General features: G+C 33.3%; 1 protein-coding gene and 2 non-coding genes across 4 annotated transcripts in view; 2 read left to right on the forward strand and 1 right to left on the reverse strand.

Moving 5' to 3' along the window:
• The first annotated feature begins 2,022 nt into the window (after positions 1-2,022).
• On the forward strand, positions 2,023-2,094 carry Trnac-gca (transfer RNA cysteine (anticodon GCA)). Its single transcript has one exon. It is a non-coding gene; the product is annotated as a tRNA-Cys (tRNA).
• Positions 2,095-9,416: 7,322 nt separating this feature from the next.
• Positions 9,417-9,489, reverse strand: Trnaa-agc (transfer RNA alanine (anticodon AGC)). Its single transcript has one exon. It is a non-coding gene; the product is annotated as a tRNA-Ala (tRNA).
• A 246-nt stretch (positions 9,490-9,735) lies between these two features.
• Positions 9,736-22,470, forward strand: part of LOC129222042 (uncharacterized) — a 39,931-nt gene continuing 27,196 nt past the window's right edge. The window contains exons 1-2 of one of the 2 annotated variants that reach the window (XM_054856460.1): positions 9,736-9,873; positions 18,168-18,238. In XM_054856460.1, coding sequence (XP_054712435.1) covers positions 9,840-9,873; positions 18,168-18,238 — 105 coding nt within the window. In that variant the 5' untranslated portion in view covers positions 9,736-9,839. Of the gene's footprint in view, positions 9,903-18,167; positions 18,239-22,470 lie in introns of both variants that reach the window. The other variant, XM_054856461.1, reaches the window with a different exon arrangement.

The raw sequence follows: 22,470 nt of genomic DNA on the forward strand, positions 1-22,470 counted from the left end.
TTTTTAAAAAAGAAAAAGGTGGGGAAGGGGGGGGGGAGACCATACCGCAAACTGGCACATTTAAATCAATTCTTTGGGGGTTAAATGTTCCTGGTCTACTTTTATTTTAAAATTAGACCGACATTTCAATTTTAAGGGAATTCATATTTTTTCCTTCAGAAGACAGGTAGAAATTTGATATCTAAAATTCATTGTTTGCTGTTATTCTAAAAGCAAAACCAATGCAGATTAAAACTAGAAAATCACAGTGAAGAAGATTTTGATAACGGTTATTCAAAATATCTTGTTGCAAAATGTTTTGAATGATATTTATTCTCAAACTATATTAAGAAAAATTAATAGACCAACAAATATCTAGAGAGAGGCTCGAACCCCCCCCCCCTACCCCCTCTTATGGATGTCCTGTCCACCACGAGCAGGGGTGTGGTGCGAGGAGGGTTTGGGTTTCATGGCGGACGGCGGAGACTGCGTTATTGAAACTTTTTTGTGGCTAAGATAAATTTACGGTTTTGGTCTCTCTTGGGGAGGATTGGTTCGTGGTGTTTGCAGTGTTGCCAGATTGGGGGAGGGGAAATTTTGGGGAAATGGGTTTTGAGGGGAATTCTTTGGGGGAAAAATTTTTTCTTGGGGAAAACCTGGGGGGAAAAAAACCTCGGGAATTTTTTTTTTCGTATTTAAATTCGCGCCTTGACATCTGGTAGTTACATTGTTTGTATCAAACAGCGTTGGTTTAGCTTTGCTCAACTTTTTTATGGAATTCGCATTTCGCATTATGTAGAATATTATGCTACGGAATTATACGTGAAACAGGCAAAAATAAATGTGATGAAGAATGTTCTTGGATAAATATATACAAAAATCATAGTTTAAATGTACATATAGAAGCAGAGTAGTAAATGCGAGTAGAAAAAAAAAATATTTGGCTATTTCTTATCTCTCGGTCAGGCGCTTGTATTTATGACTAGTGGCACCTTCACGGCTTTGCCCGTAGTAGTAAAAGATATTTTGGTTCCCCTGTATATTTACAAATGATGCATGATGAATTTCTCGCCAATTGGCTTGCCCACGGTACGGTTCCACATTATGATAACTTGGTAATTTAGTCGCCCATCTTATGAAAATTTTGCTCGGGAAAATGTTCTTAAAATTGGAATAGAAAAAAAAAAAAACAAAATCGAATTTTCAAAAAATCGCTTGAAGGTGCACACCCTCATGCTACAAACTAATTCTTTGTCAAATTTCATGAAAATCGGTAGAACGGTCTAGGTGCTATATGCGCGTCACAGAGATCCTGACAGAGAGACAGAGAAACTTTCAGCTTTATTATTAGTAAAGATAAAAAAAAAAAAGATAAAGATAAAAAAAGACAAAAAAAAAAGCGAAAATGGGAAGAAAAAAAAAGTTGGGGAATTTTATAAGAAAATTTGGCTATTTGGGGAAGAAAAATTTTTTCAAGCGACAAAAATATCAGAGGAAGTCGATTCATTATATGAAAATATTAGTGGGAAAATAATTTTTTATTCTGGGGAATTTTGATAGAAAACATCGCTTTTTGGGGAAAAGTTGGAAGGGAATTGGGGAAATCTGAATTTGACCATCTGGCAACACTGGGTGTCTGAGGGGGTGCACCATTTTCCTTGGGGGGGGGGGGGGGTCCTTTGCAAACTATACGCGTGCAAAATCCGAAGTACAACTCCTGAAAGTTGCATGGACTGCTATTATTGCATAAACTGAAATCAGGGGAGGGGCGCACCAATGGGACGTCACAATGACCTTCCAAAAATTTCCTTATTCAAAAATTTTTGTCTGACGGGTGAACTTTTGGAATTCTATTCTTTAAATTGTGAATTTCAGTATTTCTTTTCCGCCTTCGCAAAAATTCAAGTTGGGGGCGCACTATCTGAAATTAATGTAGCAGTAGAAATTCCTCTGCAAATTCAACAGAGGAAGATCTTCGATTTGAATTATATTGATTCGTAAGGCATTGGACTTAACATTATTAAGTTGCCCTTCCATTGCAACGGGGGTATAGCTCAGTGGTAGAGCATTCGACTGCAGATCGAGGAGACCCCGGTTCAAACCCGGGTGCCCCCTGGAGATGTGTTTTACTCTTAGCGGGTACGTGTTGAGCCGTTTTAATTATACCTTCACCAAAAATTTTTTTTCACTCAGCTGTTATGGTTTTTTTTTCGTATGGTGTTGAATTTTGCCTACGTTTTAAATTCTTTGCTCAGTTTCTTGAATTAAAATTCTCTCGAGATTTCTTTTTTAAAAATAAGTTTGGATTTGACCGCAGCTTAACAGCATTTATTTGCCCGTCAACTCTAAAGGTTGTGGGCAAAGACTTCTTAAGTTGATAGGAAATAAAAAAAACTGGTAACCGACAAATTTAAGTTTTTTTTAAATTTATTATGTTCTGTACCGAATTTTGAATTTCTAATAATCTCCCCCCTTTTTTTAATAGCGGTACCAGTGCGGTCTTGCCCGTAGCAGAAAATCAAAAAAAAAAAAAAAAAGAAAAAAAAAAAACATTTGGTTCGCTTGTATATTTATAGGTAAATTGATTCCGTTATGCGTTCATTTATATTGTTTTTCTAGATCACTCTACTTATTATTTTCGGCAGATTTAAAAATTTAGCTTCTATTTCGTCAAAAACTGTATTTTTTGCAAGAAAAATGAAACAAAATCATGATTGAGGGATATATTCATGTACACGTGTCATTGAATCTGGCATATCATCTAAGGTCTACCATGCCCAATCATACTCCATAGGGCTGCCCATCCCCCCCCCCCCAAGTTCAATGGCGCAAATGCCCCCCTCCCAATTGTTCTCAACCCTCTTTTCCTTTTTCATTTTTTAGCTCTCTTTTTTATTTTATTATATATATTATTTTATTTAATTTATTTATTTATTAATTATTTTTAATTATTATTATTATTTTATTAGAAAAGTTCTGACTTTTAATGACACACATTCACACACACAAGCTAAATAAATAACTGAAATAAAATATAAATAAAATAAATTAACATAAATAATTTAAATTAAAAATAAATACCCGCATCCGTGATTTTTTTTCGATTGTCGAGGACAAAACACATTTAAAAAAATTCTTTAATAACTGCTCGGCATTAGTTAATAAAATTAATTAATGAAAAACAAATACTTAATTAAAATACCAGAAAGCACAAGAATGAATGTATATTTACTTTTCTCATAGTTAAAAATAAAAACAACGAAGTAAAATCATCATTATAGAACAACTTATGTTCCTATATGCTGTTCGATTTTGTAGGGGAAGAAGGAGAGAATATTTTGATTTTTTAAATCTGAATTTATTTTCCCCTGTGTTTGGAATTATTTTTTGTACAAAATGCATAGAATTGTAGTATGAAAAAAAAAAAAAAAAAAAAAACTCAAGGGCGTCGGGAGACGCTATTGGTTCTAAATGAACAAGTTTTATTTAATGCAGAAAAAAAAATCTCTTTCGAATGTCATAGACTGTTAAGGGGTGTGGGAAGTCTTTCACCTCTTTAATAGAGAATTTACATGAAATTTTAACTTAAAATTAATTAAAAAAATAAAAAAACTAATGGGGTCGTTTCCAAAATTTTAAAAGTTTTTTTTTCTGACAGAGCATGCTTAAAAATATAGGATCTGACCATTTTTTTTAATAATTTGTTCACGTTTAATATTTTTAAAAAATTACTTAAATCGGTGCGCTTTCATTGTTTACGTTTCTGTCGTGTGACATTACAAATGATGAAATGCCATTTAGTGTTGCCATTCACGGAGAAAAATATTTAAGTCGCATTTTTACTCACGTGTATTGGCAACGATATGGTTGATAGGAAGCGTAGAGCGCAATATTTAATTCGCTTCTTGATTATCATAACGTGGAAACGTTGTAGAAAGATGCGCCAAATTGCATCATTTGTGACGTCATAAAGACCACGCCTTGTTTTCAAAATCGGACATTTTAAAAAATTAATTAAAAAATAACTGTTGGGAAAATAAAAGTATTTTCAGGGTCCATGTTATTTTTTTTACTCATTCTGTCAATTTCAGTGACTAAAAGTAGTACATTTGACTGAAGGAAACAACCCCATTCGAAATTTAAAATTAAAAACCCCCAGATGCAAACTCCCAGGGTTCGAAGTAATTTTGTACAACATTTTAAGACTGTAAGTGCAACTGGGTCTTCTGGACGCAAGCCCGCCACGGACAGAATTTCAATTTTTTGACATTACTTTTTTCTAATATATAGAAATACAGAAGGGTCTAGATTTTTTTCAAGTTTATGCGGAAAATGAGCATAAAATTTGAATGAAAGAAGAACTATTAAATTTTAGAATAAACGCTTCGAAGTGCCTACTCCCCTGCTCCAAAGCTTCAAACTATTTTTGTTCCTAATTTCATGAAAATCCATCATTGGCCCTGTCTTGGCCCCACGCGCAAAACAAACAGACGTCTTAACATCCAGATAAACTTTCTGCTTTACTATTAGTAATTGAAGTTCCAAATAGAACTTACTTTTTCCAAAACTTAAAATTTTCGAAACAGGTTGTTGAACTACAGTGTCATCTATGGGGCAAATTTTAACCAGTTGTAATTATTTTTCTTTTCCGTATTTCTATTCAGCTTGAAAAAATTAAAATAAGTATATATTTAAATTTTATATGTTCTGACCAGCGAAGTTCATTTTAATATGAAATCAGCAATTAGGATCGTTTTTTTTTTTTAAACTTTTAAATTTAACTTTAGTTCTTATTCTTTTGAATTTATTTTTATGCAATCGTGATCGCATTATTAATTTTATTTTACCCGGGCTCTTTATTCACTTTGTGATTTGTGATAGATAGGTAAAGCTTAAGATCTCTTGATCCTTTGCAATTGTTTGAAGAAATCGCATCTCTTTCTCGTCTGCTACTTGCGCATTACAAATTAATGTTTATATTTACAAACCAGAAGAAAGTAGCCCGCCAAGATATGACGGGTGAAAATTGCTTAGACATTTGAACGAAGCCGTTGCTTGTTTGATGATAGTCAAGCCCGCTTAATGGAATATCCCACTTAATGTAATAAAATTCCCATGTACTACAGCATATCGACCGATCCCAAGCGGTAATTCTGTAATCCAGGCTATGACTTGGTTTCTTCCATGCTCGATAGATGGCGCCACTACTTTTTCATGATTTTTTTGCTTTCTTTTTAAAAATGTCTTGTGTCTTTTGAAGTTTTAACCATGGATAGCTTACCGTCCGGCTTTACTTATTCAAATATTAATATTACAAACGATCAAAACGAAAATTTAACTTACAGAGTAAAAGAAATCACCGATGCAAATGCTGCAAATGTAAGTTTTAAATTTTTTTTTCTTAATTTAATTGCGGATAATCCCGAAAAAAAAAAGATGTTATTAAAGGGACAGAACAGCCGATTTAAATTATTGGAATTTATGAAAAAATGTGAAAATTCATGTGCCTAAAGGTTTAACGTTGTAATTAATAATTTAATGAACGGTCTAATTGATACAACTATATCAATTAGATAACATTATATGCAGTATTCGGGGGGGGGGGGGAGTACATGTATATAGTGTGAAATGTAAGTCAGAACAGCTCTTTTACAAAAGTACTCCAATAGACTTTCTAGTTTATTTATTTATTTATTTATTTATTTTTTGCAAAACACACACACACATATATGTATATATATGCCAATGATTTTTTTTTTTTTGGTGGTGGGGGTGTGATCGCTTCCTTTTTTTTGGGGGGGGGGGGCGACACATTCACCCTTTGTTTTATTTACCCATGTTTTGTAGCATTTTTAAAAATTAATTTTCTGTTTAGTTTGTTCTTTAACTTTTGTTGTTTTTTCCACCAGTACTTACATGTTCTTTACTAAATTGCTATGTTGGGCCTTTTTTGGTTAAAGATTTTTTAGATTGTATTTGTGTTTCAATAAAAATTGAATTAACTTCTCTTTTGAATGGCTTATACAGATTTAACTTAAATATGCTTGTTAATTTTATACACAGAACTGGTTACATCAACCGATGCCGAACCGCCAATAGCAACTAATTCCGATCCGCCGGTCGAAATGCGATCCGAAAACTGCTGGAAACGACAGTCCGTTTTGGAAAATTATAGGCAATTTTTTACTTTAACTTTTTGATCGCCAGAAAAAAAGTCTTTGTTCAGTAGAAATATTTTTCTAAACAATCGGGACCGAACCCCATTCGGATAATTAGAACCAGAAAATGTTCTATTTTAAAAAAATAATCGAGTGTATGTGATGTTACTTAGTTGTAAAATATTTTATTGAAAATGAAATAATAAAGTAAAATTGCAAAATTAAGGAATAATTATTTGAAAATGTGTGGGACTGATATTACACCAAAAAAATTATAATTTAAAAATGAATAAATAGAAAAATGAAATAAAATTGAATTATAAAAAAAAATTGTAAACAAATTTTCAGAACTCATAAAAATTCTCCCCGAAATTCCAAAAGTCCCCCCTGGAATCTGAAGTAAAGGGGGACATTCCCCTTCTAGAAATTGAACCCTATTTCAAACTCTGTTATATATACATTTAATTGAAAGTAACTTGCCTTTGTATTGTGATTGTCAATTTGGCAGTGCATCCTGTAAGCTTTGAAGGACCATCCCCAGAAACTATTCTGTCTGTCATGCACACAGCGATAGCTGATTTTGTATTTATTAAATCTCCCTGATTTCGGATAGTACGTTGTTGCAACACGCCAAGTACTTTTTGTATCTTCACTGTGTTGCTGTAACCAGTTCTGTGTATAAAATAAACAAGCATATTTAAGTTAAATCTGTATAAGCCAATCAAAAGAGAAGTTAATTCAATTTTTATTAAAACACAAATACAATCTAAAAAATCTTTAACCAAAAAAGACCCAACATAGCAATTAAGTAAAGAACATGTAAGTACTGGTGGAAAAAACAACAAAACTTAAAGAACAAACTAAACAGAAAATTAATTTTAAAAAATGCTACAAAACATGGGTAAATAAAACTAAGGGTGAATGTGTCCCCCCCCCAAAAGGAAGCGATCACACCCCCCCCCACCAAAAAAAATCATTGGCACATATATATATATGTGTGTCTTTGTGTTTTTCAAAAAAAAAAAAATAAATAAATAAATAAAAAACTAGAAAGCCTATTGGAGTACTTTTGTAAAAGAGCTGTTCTGACTTACATTTCACACTATATACATGTACTCCCCCCCCCCGAATACTGCATATAATGATATCTAATTGATATAGTTGTATCAATTAGACCGTTGATTAAATTATTAAATACAACGTTAAACCTTTAGGCATATGAATTTTTTTTTAAATTCCAATAATTTAAATCGGCTGTTCTGTCCCTTTAATAACATCTTTTTTTTTCGGGATTATCCGCAATTAAATTAAGAAATTTTTTTTTTAAACTTACATTTGCAGCATTTTCATCGGTGATTTCTTTTACTCTGTAAGTTAAATTTTCGTTTTGATCGTTTGTAATATTAATATTTGAATAAGTAAAGCCGGATGATAAGCTATCCATGGTTAAAACTTCAAAAGACACAAGACATTTTTAAAAAGAAAGCAAAAAAAAAAAAAAAAATCATGAAAAAGTAGTGGCGGCATCTATCGAGCATGGAAGAAACCAAGCCATAGCGTGGATTACAGAATTACCGCTTGGGAATGGTCAATATGCTGTACTACACCGTTGATGTGTGTTATTTTTATCCCGGATAATGGAATATCCCGCTTATTAGAATAATTTCCTGGCAAATTGCCTATTCCATTAAGCGGGTTCGACTGCATTTTGATAGTTGGCATTTTAACCCTAACTCCAATGTATAGCTTTGTTTGTTGATAATTTTTACGTTTCTTCATTCTCCTAAACTGAGTCATACCAAACAATTAAGTTACCGGATCCAGTTCAGCCCTTTCAAAAAAAAGCATTTCTCTGCATGTCAAATCTTGCCAAAACGTAGTATCAAATTATCTTGACGTCCAAGAGCGTCCATATGGGGGGAGGGGGCAAATGAAGGGCTCAAGCCCCCACCCCCTCCTTTAGAAAATAGAACTTCCTTGCTTATAATATTTTTTTCTTGGGAAAAATGTAAAAAAATTTCTTTCCCAGCCATTTAATGAATATGTTATTAAAAATGTCAAATTTTAATAACTGTAATCTGTCCTGAATTCGGTTTCCATGGGGAAAATATCCTGCAAAACTACGGGGAAAATATCTGAGCCCCCCCCCCCTTTAAAATTTTGCATATGGGAGCCCATGATGCCGTGGCGCGACTTTCATTGTTGATGACGTCAGCGTTACTCGAACATTCGCTATTATATATATGAAGATTAGTTACAAATTAGTGTTTATTATTAACTAAACTATTAACTATTATTTCTTCTTAGAGCAATCACGAATTGCTGATTGCTCTCGCTTGAGAGTGGTTGACGTTTCTTTAGACAAAAACAGCATCCAACGCACAGCATCCCCTGGCATTCATTTGAATTTTGACGTCTTGCGTTAAAGTTTTCGCAATTATGATTACGATAGGTACCATTTGTAGAAACAAGAAACCCAACGAGTAGGGTCCTTATCACGGTTCGAGATTGCGAAAAACATGACTTGAATTCAAGATGTCAAAATTCAAATAAATTCCTATTGATGGATGCTGGGTTTAGTGTGCTGGATATTCAAGTTACATTATTCACCAATATAATTAAGATTAAAAAACAAATTAAGCGAGCTTATGAACTAGAATTAATGAAAATATTTATTTTTGATTAATTTTTATTCTCTTGCGGTGTTGTAATTTTTTATTCTTTTCTTTTCTTTTTTTCATTCTCTTTTTTTTATTTTTTGGAAATTCGTTTTGAATTGGATTTTTTTGTATTTATCATTTAAAATTTATGTATATTTCAATATCAATTAAATTTAACCACAAGAATTTTTTATAAAATTGATTTGGAATGCTATTTTTATTTTGTCGGCATTAAAAAAGTTTTTTTTAATATTTTTCTCAATACAATTGCACGCATTTTTTTAATTTTTATGATTACTTTTATTAAGTATGATATTTGTGTTCTTTTTGCGTGTTATGTTAGCATACAAAAAAAAAAAAAAAAAAAAAAATCGAACAGGTGTTCTGAAATCTATGCGAATAATCAAGTACAAAGCGGGAAAAGAAAACTATAAAAAAGAAAAAGAACGGACGGGGGTGGGTGAGACGTTTTAAAAAATATAAACAACATTTTTCCTGGTATTGCAATCCCAAATCAAATTCTTTCCAAATTTTGCAGGATTGGTGTGTGTTCTCAACCGCCCCTTAAAACTTATGAAACAGATTTTTTTAAAATGCTAGTTTCGAACATTAAAAATTTTGGAGGCGCCGGGTATCGATCCCGGTACCTCTCGCATGCTAAGCGAGCGCTCTACCATCTGAGCTACGCCCCCGTCGGCTTTGAAGTGTTAAAGAATCACGAGCTGAGTAGAGAGTTGCTCATTTATCTAACAATTATATAATTGTACTATGAATTACTGTTTTTAGTGATTATTTTGCAGCAAGTTCGAACTTGAGTGCATGTTGACTGTTTTATATTCCATGGCTCTTTTTTTTTTTCTCTGTTCGAAATTATTTCCACATTTTAAAAAAATTGCCACCTTTACCTTTGCATATGAAGATTATCCGTGATTGCAACTGCGCTAGAAAGAAAACAAATCTGTTCCACGTGTTGGAGTTGTTTCTGTTATGTTGGTTTGTTGTGTAAAAGTTTTTGAGTAAACGTATTTCACTTACTAACAGGATGACAAAATCCAAGAGGAATAAGCACAAACGAAGTAGCTTGTATTTTATTATTCAATGCAAAGTATTAGTTTAAGTTTGTTGTTAATTAACGTTATCCCGCTAGTTACAATTAATCTCGTTTTTTGTAAAGATTTTGTTTTTACAAAATTTTCTATAGACATCCTCTTAAGTAGTAGGGTCTGGTGGGGTAAAGTGGTCATAAAATCGTAGGTTTTCAACTTAGGTGAATAATAAATACAATAAATTCTTTAAACACTTAAACTTTGTTTGTTTTTATTTTACATTGCATTATTAAAGAACACGGTACATTGAGTTTTAGGAAAATAAATATTGATTTAAGTAGCATTATAACACTTTATTTTCCCTTTGTATTTATGACCACTTTACCCCATGGGTTGGGGGAAAGTGGTCATAGCATGGGGTAAAGTGGTCATAGTTAAAAATAGATGCAAAACCATTATAAACAACCCTAATATTTGTATATTTCGCTTATTTTTATAGTTACAAGTATATGCACAATCATATGTGAGTATACACGAGTATATACGTGTCGTGTAAACATTAGTAAGCACGTTCATATATGAGTAGATACCTGTATGCATCAGATACATGCATGCACGTGCCTACTCAAGCATATACGTGTATATAAGCATGTATACGTGATTAGCTACAGGAGTGTATGCGTGTATACACGAGTATATACGTGTCACGTGTATGTACGGGTATATATGTGGGTAAACGAACATCATATGAGTGTATGCACTTTTATCTTGTGTATATACGTGCATACATGAGTATATACGTGTACAGTACACGTATACACGCATATATAAGTGTACATACACAAACGGATATACACGAGTTAATTCGTGGATACATCCAGTGTATGTTTGGGGGTACGTGTCTACTCACATTGTGAAGCACGCGTATACGTATGTATATGTGCAAACATGATTATATACCTGTATAGACGTATATACGTACATTTACGTGTATGCATAAGTACATGTATGTATGCACGAGTATACAAGCTTATATACATGTGTGCCTACAGAGTGAAAACAAGCTCTTGGGCAAAAATCTAAGGGATGTGAGATGGGAGGATAAGAAGCAAAGAATTATAAGGAACTTACGTTCGCTGACGCGCTACATGCACACAATGCTAGAAACTGATGGATGCAAAACAAATCACCAATTTGTTACACAAAGATGATTTTGCCCAAGATTTTAGTTTTTAAGAAATATTTAGATATTTAGAACAGTTGTTAAAAGTTACGGACTGTAGCTCTAATACAAGCATCGCAACAAAGGCGCATCGGCTGATGAAAGTTTTTCAAAAGTCTCGTTATTGTAACAGAGCGTGCTTTGTGATTGTGACGCACATATATCACAGCTGCAGGCCGCAAATTGCATCAATCGCTTTAAAATTTTTCTTGAAACCTAAAATATTGTGTAAAATTGTCTTTGTGTAATAAATTTTTGACCAGTTTTGCATCCATCAGTTTCTGGCTTTGCGTGCATGTAGCGCGTCAGTATTGTGTTTGTTTGTTTATGTGATTCTTGCTTCTTATCTTCCCCTCTAACACCTTTTAATAATTTGCTTAAATGTTTAAACTCACCCTGTATACTTGTATATCATGTGCTTGTATGTAAGTGTCTACTCGAGTACGTATGCGTATATGAGTGTCTACCTGAGTATATAAGGGTTTATATATACAAACGAGTATATACGTTATAGCCGAATGTATATCTGTTTAGATTAAAAATACTTGCAGATACCCATATATGTATTTATTGGTGCATTTATGTGAATACGTCTATATACGTGCCTACACGAGTATATGCGTATACTTACGCATATACTCGTATATTTAACACCATTTACTGAAAAAACAATACATATTAAGTGAAATTAATATTTAATTTATATCTGCCTTATAGTTAATGATTAAGTGACATTAGAAGAACAATACTTGTTAGGCCTAATATTATGACCACTTTACCCCATCTTACTAAAATTGTTCTAAAAAATTATCTAAAATAGATTCAGCTAACTGCTAATGAGTAAGAGTTCTTGAGACATGTAGGAAGCTTCCTATGCAGTCAGTCTGTTCATAATTCTAACAAACAAAATTTCCCAAGGAAGTTAAAAGAGGTCTTTAGATTTAAAAACTTTTCATATTGACAGAAAATATTCTTTTTTACCGAATAACATTTTGCCAGTTGTAAAATTTTGTACTCAAAATGTAGTTTCTAACTTCTCTACTCTATAATAAAATTTTCACATTCATTCGAACATTTATTTCCAAGCTATAGCCATTTATTTGACGACTGACCACTTTACCCCATTGACCACTTTCCCCCACCAGACCCTATAGTGTTACACTGTTCACCAAGTGTGTATTAAGTAATTCTGATACACACATCTACCAAGGTTCAAAATTAGTAAATTAATGTAAGGCATCCAGGGCACCTAGTTTTGAATTTTTTCTATGTCTAAAGAGGTACCTACTGGTCAGTGGCGGCGCTAGGCGTCGGCGACGTCGGCAACTGCTGACGGCCTCGCGCAGATAGGGCCTCGCAAAATTCTCAGAAGTAAATTCTCAGAAGTTTTAAGATATTTCCATGTTTTTGATTGAAGCTCTTATTAAATACAACAGACGCAAAAGTAATCAAAATAGTACGTGTAGGAGAGACTGCACAGAGCCAGCCTTAGCAAATGTTTGGCCCAATTCTGTCGGGGCCTGAATTAAAAGTATTCAATGGCAACAGCTTATTGATCAGCTAACTCTATCACCCCCCTTTCTTTTTTTCTCTTCTTTTCAGTTCTTTTCTTTTTTCTCTTGTTTCCTAAGTTCATCTAAAAATAAGAAAATATCCAAAATGCTGCTCCTCCGATCTCACCTTCCCCTCCACACACACACCGAAAGCATTATGGAGCAACTGAAATTTTGTTTCCAGATCTTAAACTTCGCGATATTTCCAGCTTAAAGCCCCCAAATACTCTACAACGTCGAAAATCGCTTAAAATTGCGTTTTTTAGCTTGAATTTCAAAAATTACCGAGCGTAATATTACAAAATATGGCCCTACAATCGCATTTTTAAGGCTTGAATTTCAGAAAATATTCGGGCAAGGGTCCCCATACCTCCTTTCTTTTATATCATAGGCAATTAGGCTTTTTAAACTTCATTAACAAAAAGTTCAAGTGGAATGACTCCTGAATATCAAATATTGCTAAGTTTTTAGGTCCATAATTTTCAAAATTTTTCGAGGGATCTCCCTTCCTTCCCGTAAAATCTTCAAAGTTTGTCTAAAATTCCGTTTTTGAAACTTCAATTTCGAGAATTTGCAGGAGATTGATTTTGACCTTTTTCTTTCTTTTTCTTTTTTTTTTTTTTTTTTTAAAGAATCGATCTGGGACAGTCTCTAACCCTAAAGTCAATAAATATGGCCTATAATTGCATTTTTAAGGCTTCAATTTCTAGAAATTTCCACCGAGACCCCCTGTACCTTTTTTCCCGTAACATCAGCAAAGAAAGCCTAAAATAGCGTTTTTAAACTACAAATTTTGAAATCTTTCCGGGGAAGAACCCCCGGACCCCCCTTTCTATCAGGTAATTTTTTCCCCTGTCAATGTGCCGCCTCCTCCACCAACACGAAAAAAACTTCTTTTTGACTGCGCTACTAATCACGAAATGTTTTTGTCCCAGCAATTAAATGAATTGGGAACCCTAAGTGCCTATAATTAGTACAAAAATTAATTCTATGAATTCAATTATTTGTCTGACATTATTTTATGATTAAAAGGGCCTCGCAAAACTGCATCGCCGACGTCTACTTTTGCTCTCGCGCCGCCACTGCTACTGGTTTCGTGAAAATGTTCGAACTTTGACGGATGGATTGATAGCAAAAACTGCATGAAATCGAACGAAATTTGACACAATATATGTCCATAGGTGGCTAGTGCACCCAGGGCCCGATTCAGATATTGAGGGGCCTAGGCCAAATAGTTTTTTGGGGCCCCCCTGTATTCAGACTTGAAAACTTTAGCCATAAACTAAAGTAATTTCAGCCCATTTGAGGCCCCAGAGGCCATAGGCCATTGCCTAGTTGGCCCATTCAGTTATCAGGCCCTGGGTGCACCAAAAAAGTGGGGGGTCAAAGGAGGTGCGGGGAAGGCAGCAGACGTAATTCAAACCAGGGACAAGATGAACAGATGTACCGTATTATTAGTGACATGTCCAGTAAGGGATCCGTTATCATAATGGGGGATTTCAACTTTCCGGGTATTGATTGGAATAATTTTTATCCTGGTAATGGCAAAGAAGAGGAATTTTTAAAAGTAATTGGTGACTGTTTCTTAGATCAAGTTGTAACTCAGGGAACTCGAGAGGAGGCGATTTTGGATCTAGTTTTTTGTGACATAGGAAGTTTTGTTCAGGGGTTGTGTGTAGGGGAGCATTTTGGAGATAGTGATCATAACAGCATTAGGTTCCGGATTAAATTTGAAGTGTGCAAAGATGATAATTTTAGGTTTGTGCCCAATTTCAGAAACACTGATTTTGTTGCACTTAGGCAGAGCTTGAAAGAGGTTTTATCGTCAGGATTGGAAAATAGCGACGTAGCTCAGCAGTGGATGGAATTTAAGGATAAACTTGCTAATACGGTTGGGGATTATGTTCCATTTAGGAGAAAAGGTGTTAGTACCAAAATTTGGCCCATGTGGTTCTCCAGGGAGACTAAAGAAGCTCTTAATTATAAGCAAGCCACTTTTCGTAAGTTTAAAGAAACTGGTCAGAGTGCGGAGAGGCTCCAGTATGGTAAGGCAAGGCGAAATTTTAAGTATTTGGTACGGATTCAGAAAAGGGAATTGGAGCAAAGGCTGGCAGATGACATTGATGGGAACCCTAAGAGGTTTTTTGCTTACGCTAGTTCTGTGAAAGCTCGAAACAGTCAAATAGGGCCTTTGGTTGATGAGTATGGAAATTTAATCCAAAACGATAGGGATATTGCAAATGTTCTAAATAACTTTTTTTCCAGTGTGTTTAACGATAACTGTATCTCAACAGTTGACACTAACAAGACACAAGCTATTATACAGCTTGAGGATTTTGTATTTTCCAGGGAGGAGGTTTAAGCAACTAAAGCTACGTAGCTTTTAGTTGAATGTGCAGAGGAATTAGTGGATGTTATTTTGAATATTTTCAATGCTTCTTATAACTCGGGGACGGTGCCAGAGGACTGGAAGCTGGCTAACATAACGCCAATCTTCAAGAAGGGGTCAAAGGTATTGCTGGGAATTATAGACCTGTAAGTTTGACTTCGGTGATTTGTAAGATTTTCGAAACTTTGATCAAAATTAAGATCATGAAGTTCTTAGAGACTAATAGTCTGTTGACTAGTTTGCAGTATGGTTTCAGGAAAGGTAAATCCTGTACTACTAATTTATTGCATTTCTACGACAAGGTTACCTCAGCTTTAGATAACAAAAAATGTGTGGATGTTGTTTATATTGATTTTCAAAAAGCTTTTGACAAGGTACCACATGTTGCTCTTCTCAGCAAGTTAGCTGACATAGGAATAGGAGGAAAAACTTTACTTTGGGTTAGAAATTGGCTCACTGGTAGGAAGCAAAGAGTAGTTGTGAGAGGAAATCATTCTAATTGGAGTGATGTTTTAAGTGGGGTTCCTCAGGGATCAGTTTTAGGGCCTCTTTTGTTTATTATATTTATGAATGACATCAATGAAAATATTTCTGGAAGCATGAATTGTTTTGCTGATGATGTAAAAGTTATGGGGATTGTCGAAAATGAAGAACAAGTAAATCAGCTTCAAGAGGATTTAGATCATATTACTAAGTGGGCAGATAAGTAGGGGATGGCAGTTAATGTAGGGAAATGTCAAGTGCTACACTTAGGTCATGGAAATAAGCGTATGAGACATCATTTACAGGGTTCAGTCATAAATCAGGCAGAAAATGTTATGGATCTGGGTATCTTAATAAATCAGGACTTCAAGTTTAGTCAACAGTGCAGTATTGCTAGTAACAAAGCCAACAATATGCTTGGGTTTATCAATAGATCTATTTCAAACAAATCTAAGAAAGTTCTTCTGCCTTTATATAAGAGTTTAGTAAGACCTCATTTGGAGTACGCTGTTCAGTTTTGGTCGCCTTATCTGAAGAAAGATATTTTTGTATTGAAAAGGGTTCAAAGAAGGGTAGCTAAATTAGTAAGGGGACTCTCAGATTTAGATTATGATACCAGACTTAATAGGCTTAACATGTATAGCCTGGAGCAAAGGAGAGTCAGAGGGGACATGATTCAGTTATTTAAATTTATCAAAATGAAAGATGTAAATGGATTAAATTTTTGCGGGGAAAGCAGGACAAGGGGTCATTCTTTTAAGCTATTTAAATCTCAGGCTAACTTGGAAATCAGGAAAAACTACTACTTTAGCAGGGTCGTGGGCACTTGGAATAGCTTACCGGAAGAGACGGTAATGAGCAAGGGGGTGGATAGCATTAAGAGGGCCATTGATCTTCATTGGGGACTAATTAATTGACTAGGACCAGCCTAGCTGGGCCCAGAGCCTGTTGCTGGTCGTCACATTTGTATTTGTAAAGCTGTGCCCCTACAGCTGACTTTTTTTTATGAGTGGAAGTTTTGTGTTGTTATTAATTAAATGACCTTCAAAAAAATTGGGACACATCCTCAAAAATAGGGATGGATGGCCATAGTAGATTATTTTCGTCCAATTTGAAGCTCCATTTTTCTTTTTACGAAATAACAACTTGAGAAATGCATAAAATCCATGCTATTAAGTCGATTCTTCGTTCTTTTTAGAGGTGAATCAACAAATTTTTATGAATTTTTTAAATGTATCATTAATTTTGAACTGAGAAAAGTGGATGGTCAAAACCTCTTGACTTTTAAAAGTGAGATTGCAGTTCTCTCCCTTGCCTCCCCCCCATATAAGCCTCCTATGCCCCCTATGTGAACTGTTGCCCATTAGTTGAGTTAGTTGCCAAAATATTCTACTAGAGCATAGTTTTTAAATTGTTCAAGCAGAGTTGCCAACTGTCAAATGTTAAGATGAATGCATTCATTTGACAAAAATTTTTAAACTTTTGAGTCTTTTTCACTAAATTATGAATTCATAAAGTGACCATTTATTTTTATCTCAAATCAAAACAGAACATTAAACAATTTTAGGCAACTGGTTGTGTATATTAATAAAAGAAGAAAAAAAATGCAAATGGTTTACATTTTGTGCTTATTATAGAAAAAGCCAGAAATTAACTCTTGACATGATGTAAAGTTACAATTTTTAATGCAAGAATTTGTTTAAGTATATTTTATGCTATTTTTCAAATAATCATGAAATTTATCTTGGCAAGATTCACACAATAACTTTTTGCAATCAGCATTGCTTTAAGATGTGCAACTGGGGTTTTAGTTCTTACAATTACTCACAAGGGAAAATGACATTTTATTGGTGCATTAGGGCTAAAAAAGCATAAAATATTTGATATGAAAAAATATTTAAAAAATTCCACACAATCTCTTTTAGTAAAAATATATTCCCAGTACAGTGAAACCTGTGTAAGTTCACCACTTGCAGTGCACTACTTTATTGGTCAACTTAAACAGGTGGTCAACTTACAGAGGTTTATTTATACGATAAAGGCCAATTCCGTGCCTGAAAAAGGTGGTCAACTTAGACTGGTGGTCAACTTACAAGGGTGGTCAACTTTACAGGTTTTACAGTATTCCATTCTGTCACTTTAGAAAACCGGTCATTCCAGTGACCTGCAAATGAGATGGTCCCATTTAAAACGAGATATATGATCACCTTATAAATTGAAAATATTACAAAGCATCATGAATGTGCTGAATACAAAGACAGATTCAGAACGTTTTCAAGAGAGTTGCTATTGATTTTTATTACTTACCCTTGACTATGTTCAGTGAAGCACTGTTTATGTATTTTCTAAATTGGTACCTGCTGAGTCTGATTGATGCATATTAACATATATACCTATTATATGTTTTTTATATGTACTCATTTTTTCATACAATCCTTTCAAAAACATATAAACGGTGCTCCACTATGTATCCTAGTTTACAAATCTTGATCACTAATATTTTAGGCTGCAATTCCAAAACAGTTCTAGGGAGTTTTTTGCTTTGATTTTAAATCCTATTTTTTTGTGGGAGTCAAAAATGTATTATTAACTATATTCTTTAATATGTTTTCACATGCTTTTGGAATGAGAATTTTGTTCATATTTTTTTTACTTACAAATTCTTTTATTTCTCTAGAGGTAGATAAAGCTGCTGAAGATTTAGTTCCTAATCAGCCTACTAAAGAGGTTAATGTTTTGATTGAAGAGGTAATTTGTCATATTTAATTTTTTGAATTAAATTACAGCATTATGTTCCTATCCTTGTGTACAATGAAGTCAAAGCTATTTATCTGAAATTTCTTTTTTAATGCCTACTCTTAGTTCACACTCTCCTGAGATATATTTATGTATCTTATTCAAATTTTCAATTGTTAATCAAATACTTTTCGTTGATCAAGTTCAAATATCCGATCAAGTTCATTTTTTAAAACTTGTAGTGGAGGACACTTAATATTAAAGTACAGTTTTTTCAAATATAATTCATTAACTAAATCTAATTTCTATTTTGCCCAGGGTTTGCTTTCTGCCGGCAGAAACTGGTTTCTGCCCTGCTGGTGGCAGAAACTGGTTATAACCGGTAAAAACCGGCAGAAACTGGCAAAAATTAAAAAGCATATTTATTAATTCAGGCAATTACAAAATGATATTTGTTTTAAGTAAACTAAAAAATGTAATTCTATTTCATCATTGTAAAAAATAAAACGCATTGCCCTTGATTTAGTTTGATCAGAAAGAGAACTGTTTAACTGCAGATGCTAGTAAGACATTTGGATTAATCTAAAGACGAGAATCTTAAGGGTACTTAAGAAAAAGAAGTGACATACAGATTTAAATAGGCAGTTACTGGTTGTCACTTGCTAGCTTATACGTGTCATCTAAAATGCTTGGGATTGAAATTATCATGTGCTCAAGAAGAAAATGCCAGAATTTTTCTTGCTGACAGTAACCTCGATTTTATACCTAATATCACAGCTTTACAAAACAAATTTACCCTATTTCCCAAAACTTTTTTTTCCAGTCAAGTTTTAAAACCACCCCAGTTACTACATAATGGACCAGTTAAAAAAATATATACAATTGATGAAAGTTTCATGAATCTTTGCTGGATCCTTGATGGCATTGCCATCTAGTTCTTCTGTTGCGAGAGTATTCTGTAATTTCTCCTCTATTCATATTAAATTAAGAAATCATTTACATTTTCAATCCACCTTTTCTTAGAGACAGCTGCATAGTGCAAAAAACATAATGTTTGATTTTTAATAATATTGTAATTAAATTGTGCTTTGGGAGGGGGAGGGCTTACATTTCATTAATTTCATTATTTTCCGTGCTAAATTCTTATTGGGTATCAAAGATTTCTTTTATGTCATTTTTTGAGTTTTTGCCAGTTTCTGCCACAAATGTGGCAGAAAGGGGTTTTTGCCATGCCGGTTTTAACCGGTTTCTACCAGTGGTTTTAACCACCTCGGCAGAAACTTGCCAACCCTGATTTTGCCAATTAATATTGTGATTCTTTTATATGTGTAGCAAAGTGAAATAGTGAAATATTTACTTTGCTTTTAGCGCCGTCACCTATCTGGTAATATTTTAACTTTGTTGTAGAACATGTAGTCGATACCACTCAGGAAAAAAAAAATACTGCCAAAGATTAAAGCATGCGATAATGCTGACAATTTTCAAAAATTTATACTATTTTTTGTTGTTGTAAGTCAAAAATTATTTTTGTAATTATAAAAAAAGATAAAGCTTTTGTTATTGACATTTTAAACATTAATGAGACCTTCAGATACTTGGCGATTTTCATTTTATAAATATTAAGCTAATTTGTATTTTAAATATTTTCTACAATTGGTTAAGTACATGCGGGGCGAAGTGCAATATTTTATTTCATTTCCTCACTCAATCATTTACTGCATGGGCAGTTCTCAAAAGGAGGAAACAAACACAGACCTCAACTTTGAAGTTTTAACACCAAATAATTTTGATTTTAATTAACTCAGAAATTTTTGAGTTAAATTATAATACTGTATAGAGACAAGAATTGGCGTAAATTATGGAAAAAATGCTCTTCAAATACTATTAAAATATATTTTCTTTGCTAAAAGGCACACTTTTTTGGACATTCAAAACGTTAACTAAGCAAATGTACCATCAAAAAAAAAAAAAAAAATTATTATTTCCATATGTTTAAAAAAAAGGGGGGTATGAATCTCAAACTGAATAATTTTTTGATAATATTTTCCTCAAATTACAAAAGTAAAGACACATTATTTATTTTTTAAACGAAAAAAAAGGAAGTTGGAAGTTTGTATGTCCATAAGTTACTGTCTGGACAATGCTATTATTTGAGAACTAAATATTTGATTTATATGCTTTAAAAGTATTTTCCAATGCTCAAAATCAATTTTTAATTATTTTAAAGTGTTTTGATATGTTTTTCTGCAGTATCTTTGGAGCAAAATCATTTTTCTTAAACATATATGTGAGATGTCCAAATTGCGTTACGATCTAGACGCCGATAATTCTGTCCATTTATTCATTATTATAAATGACTTATAACCTTAATAAAAACGCTATTATAATGTTAATTTCTTCAATCCATTGGAATTTTGCACAATTACAGTCAAATCGCACTACAACGTGATTAAACTTACGCAAAATGGCTATAATGCAAGTTTTTCACAAGCAACGAATTTTAAAAGTTTTCATGAATTCCTCGCCAACAACATGCAAAATTTTCGGCAGAATAACTTCCGTAGAGATCAGATCAATTCTTTCGTCTTCTGAGGAGTTGATTGAAGTGCATCAGGGCTGATAGTAGACTCAATTAAAATTTTCGGAAACTATGAGGAAGCTCAGACTTCCGTAAAAGCTCTTCAAATATGCTTACAAAAATCATTGAAAAAGCCATTTTAAAAGTTTTTTTCCTAATTTATTAGTTTTACAATGTGTTGTCAGCTCATAATTTTTGAAAACAGCAACCTTAAATTTTGGGAACACAAACATTCTCTGGTGTGCATGCGGCATGCACTGTCAAGGGAAGACTGATAGCAATCTGATTGCGGATCATAAATTATCATCATCTTCATTTTTAAGTTACGGGTACAGATACAATTACTGTATCTACTGCACAGTACTATTATGGTGCTGAATTGTATTATTACTACGAACTGTACATACTGTACTGAAATATGTTATATCTCTCTCTCCCGTTGATCACTGATTTTGTGCATCGTAACAGTGTTTTATGTTGAATTATACTGCTTTTTTAAAATAAAAATTCAGTTCTTTAAGTAAGAAATGGTAATATATAGTTGAAAACTCATTCACAAAACAGTTTCAAGGGTCTTTATGAATGCACTTCATTATGAAAATAATGAAGTATGTTCATAAAACAGTTTATATACCAACCCTTTTCCCTAACGCAAAATTTCGACTTACGTGAGGGGTCTTGGAACACATCCCTCGCGTAAGTCCAAACTCGACTGTAATACATTTTGCATTAAGCATTACATAAATAACTGTAGAAACACAAGTTTCGATCGTAATGATCGCATTTAAGTAAACAAAATGGCTGCAGCTGATGACTCTGCAACATTAAGAACATGATCATCTGTTATTTTACTGATATTTTGGATAAAAGTTTTTCAAATTACGACAACAAATCAATATCAAAACAGCAATTATTTATAAATAATTCTTCAATGTTTTACTATTTAGATATTTCTCTCTTTGCACAAAAATCGCCAAGCAAACCCCGATTGGCGACAACTCACAGTGTACGATAAGCAAAGAGCTACTAGCAGGGAATTCCCCTTTTTGCCAACTGCATGAGTTTTGGCAACTTAATTACCTGCTTTGGCAAAATAGACGGGGGGTTTTCTCGGATTCTACGAAACCATGACAAAATTTTGTTATTTAAAGACCAGTCTATAAAGTCATTCAAGTACTTCATAAATCCTCTATTTTTCATTGCAGAATTTAAAAATAGATAAAGTTTTCGTTGGAAAAGTTCAAAAACTGAAACTTAAATTATGATGATGTCCAAAATCTGTTACCTACTGGACAACTATGTCCAAAATATGTTACCTACAGACCGATCATTAAATTTACTATTTATTAATTTTCATAAATACCTGCTGTCTTTATATGCTTATATTTGATGTTCTAGGCGTACATACTATGCAATAAAAACAAAATTGATGTTACATTTCAAAATTTTAAAAATTGCTCAGAATTAACTTTTTTGTTCCCAACTTTTGAGAACTACCCATATTACTTGCATTTTGATTTATTAATTAATGCATTTACATGCATTCATTTTGTAATTTACTTATTTACCCATTCATTCCTTTATTTTATTATTCATTCACTCTTTTACTCACTCATTTATTTTTCTTCATATACTAATTTATTTATTTAATTATTTGTTTATAGTT

The sequence above is a fragment of the Uloborus diversus genome, chromosome 5 (assembly GCF_026930045.1).
Source record: "Uloborus diversus isolate 005 chromosome 5, Udiv.v.3.1, whole genome shotgun sequence".
Classification (NCBI taxonomy): Eukaryota; Metazoa; Arthropoda; class Arachnida; order Araneae; family Uloboridae; genus Uloborus; species Uloborus diversus.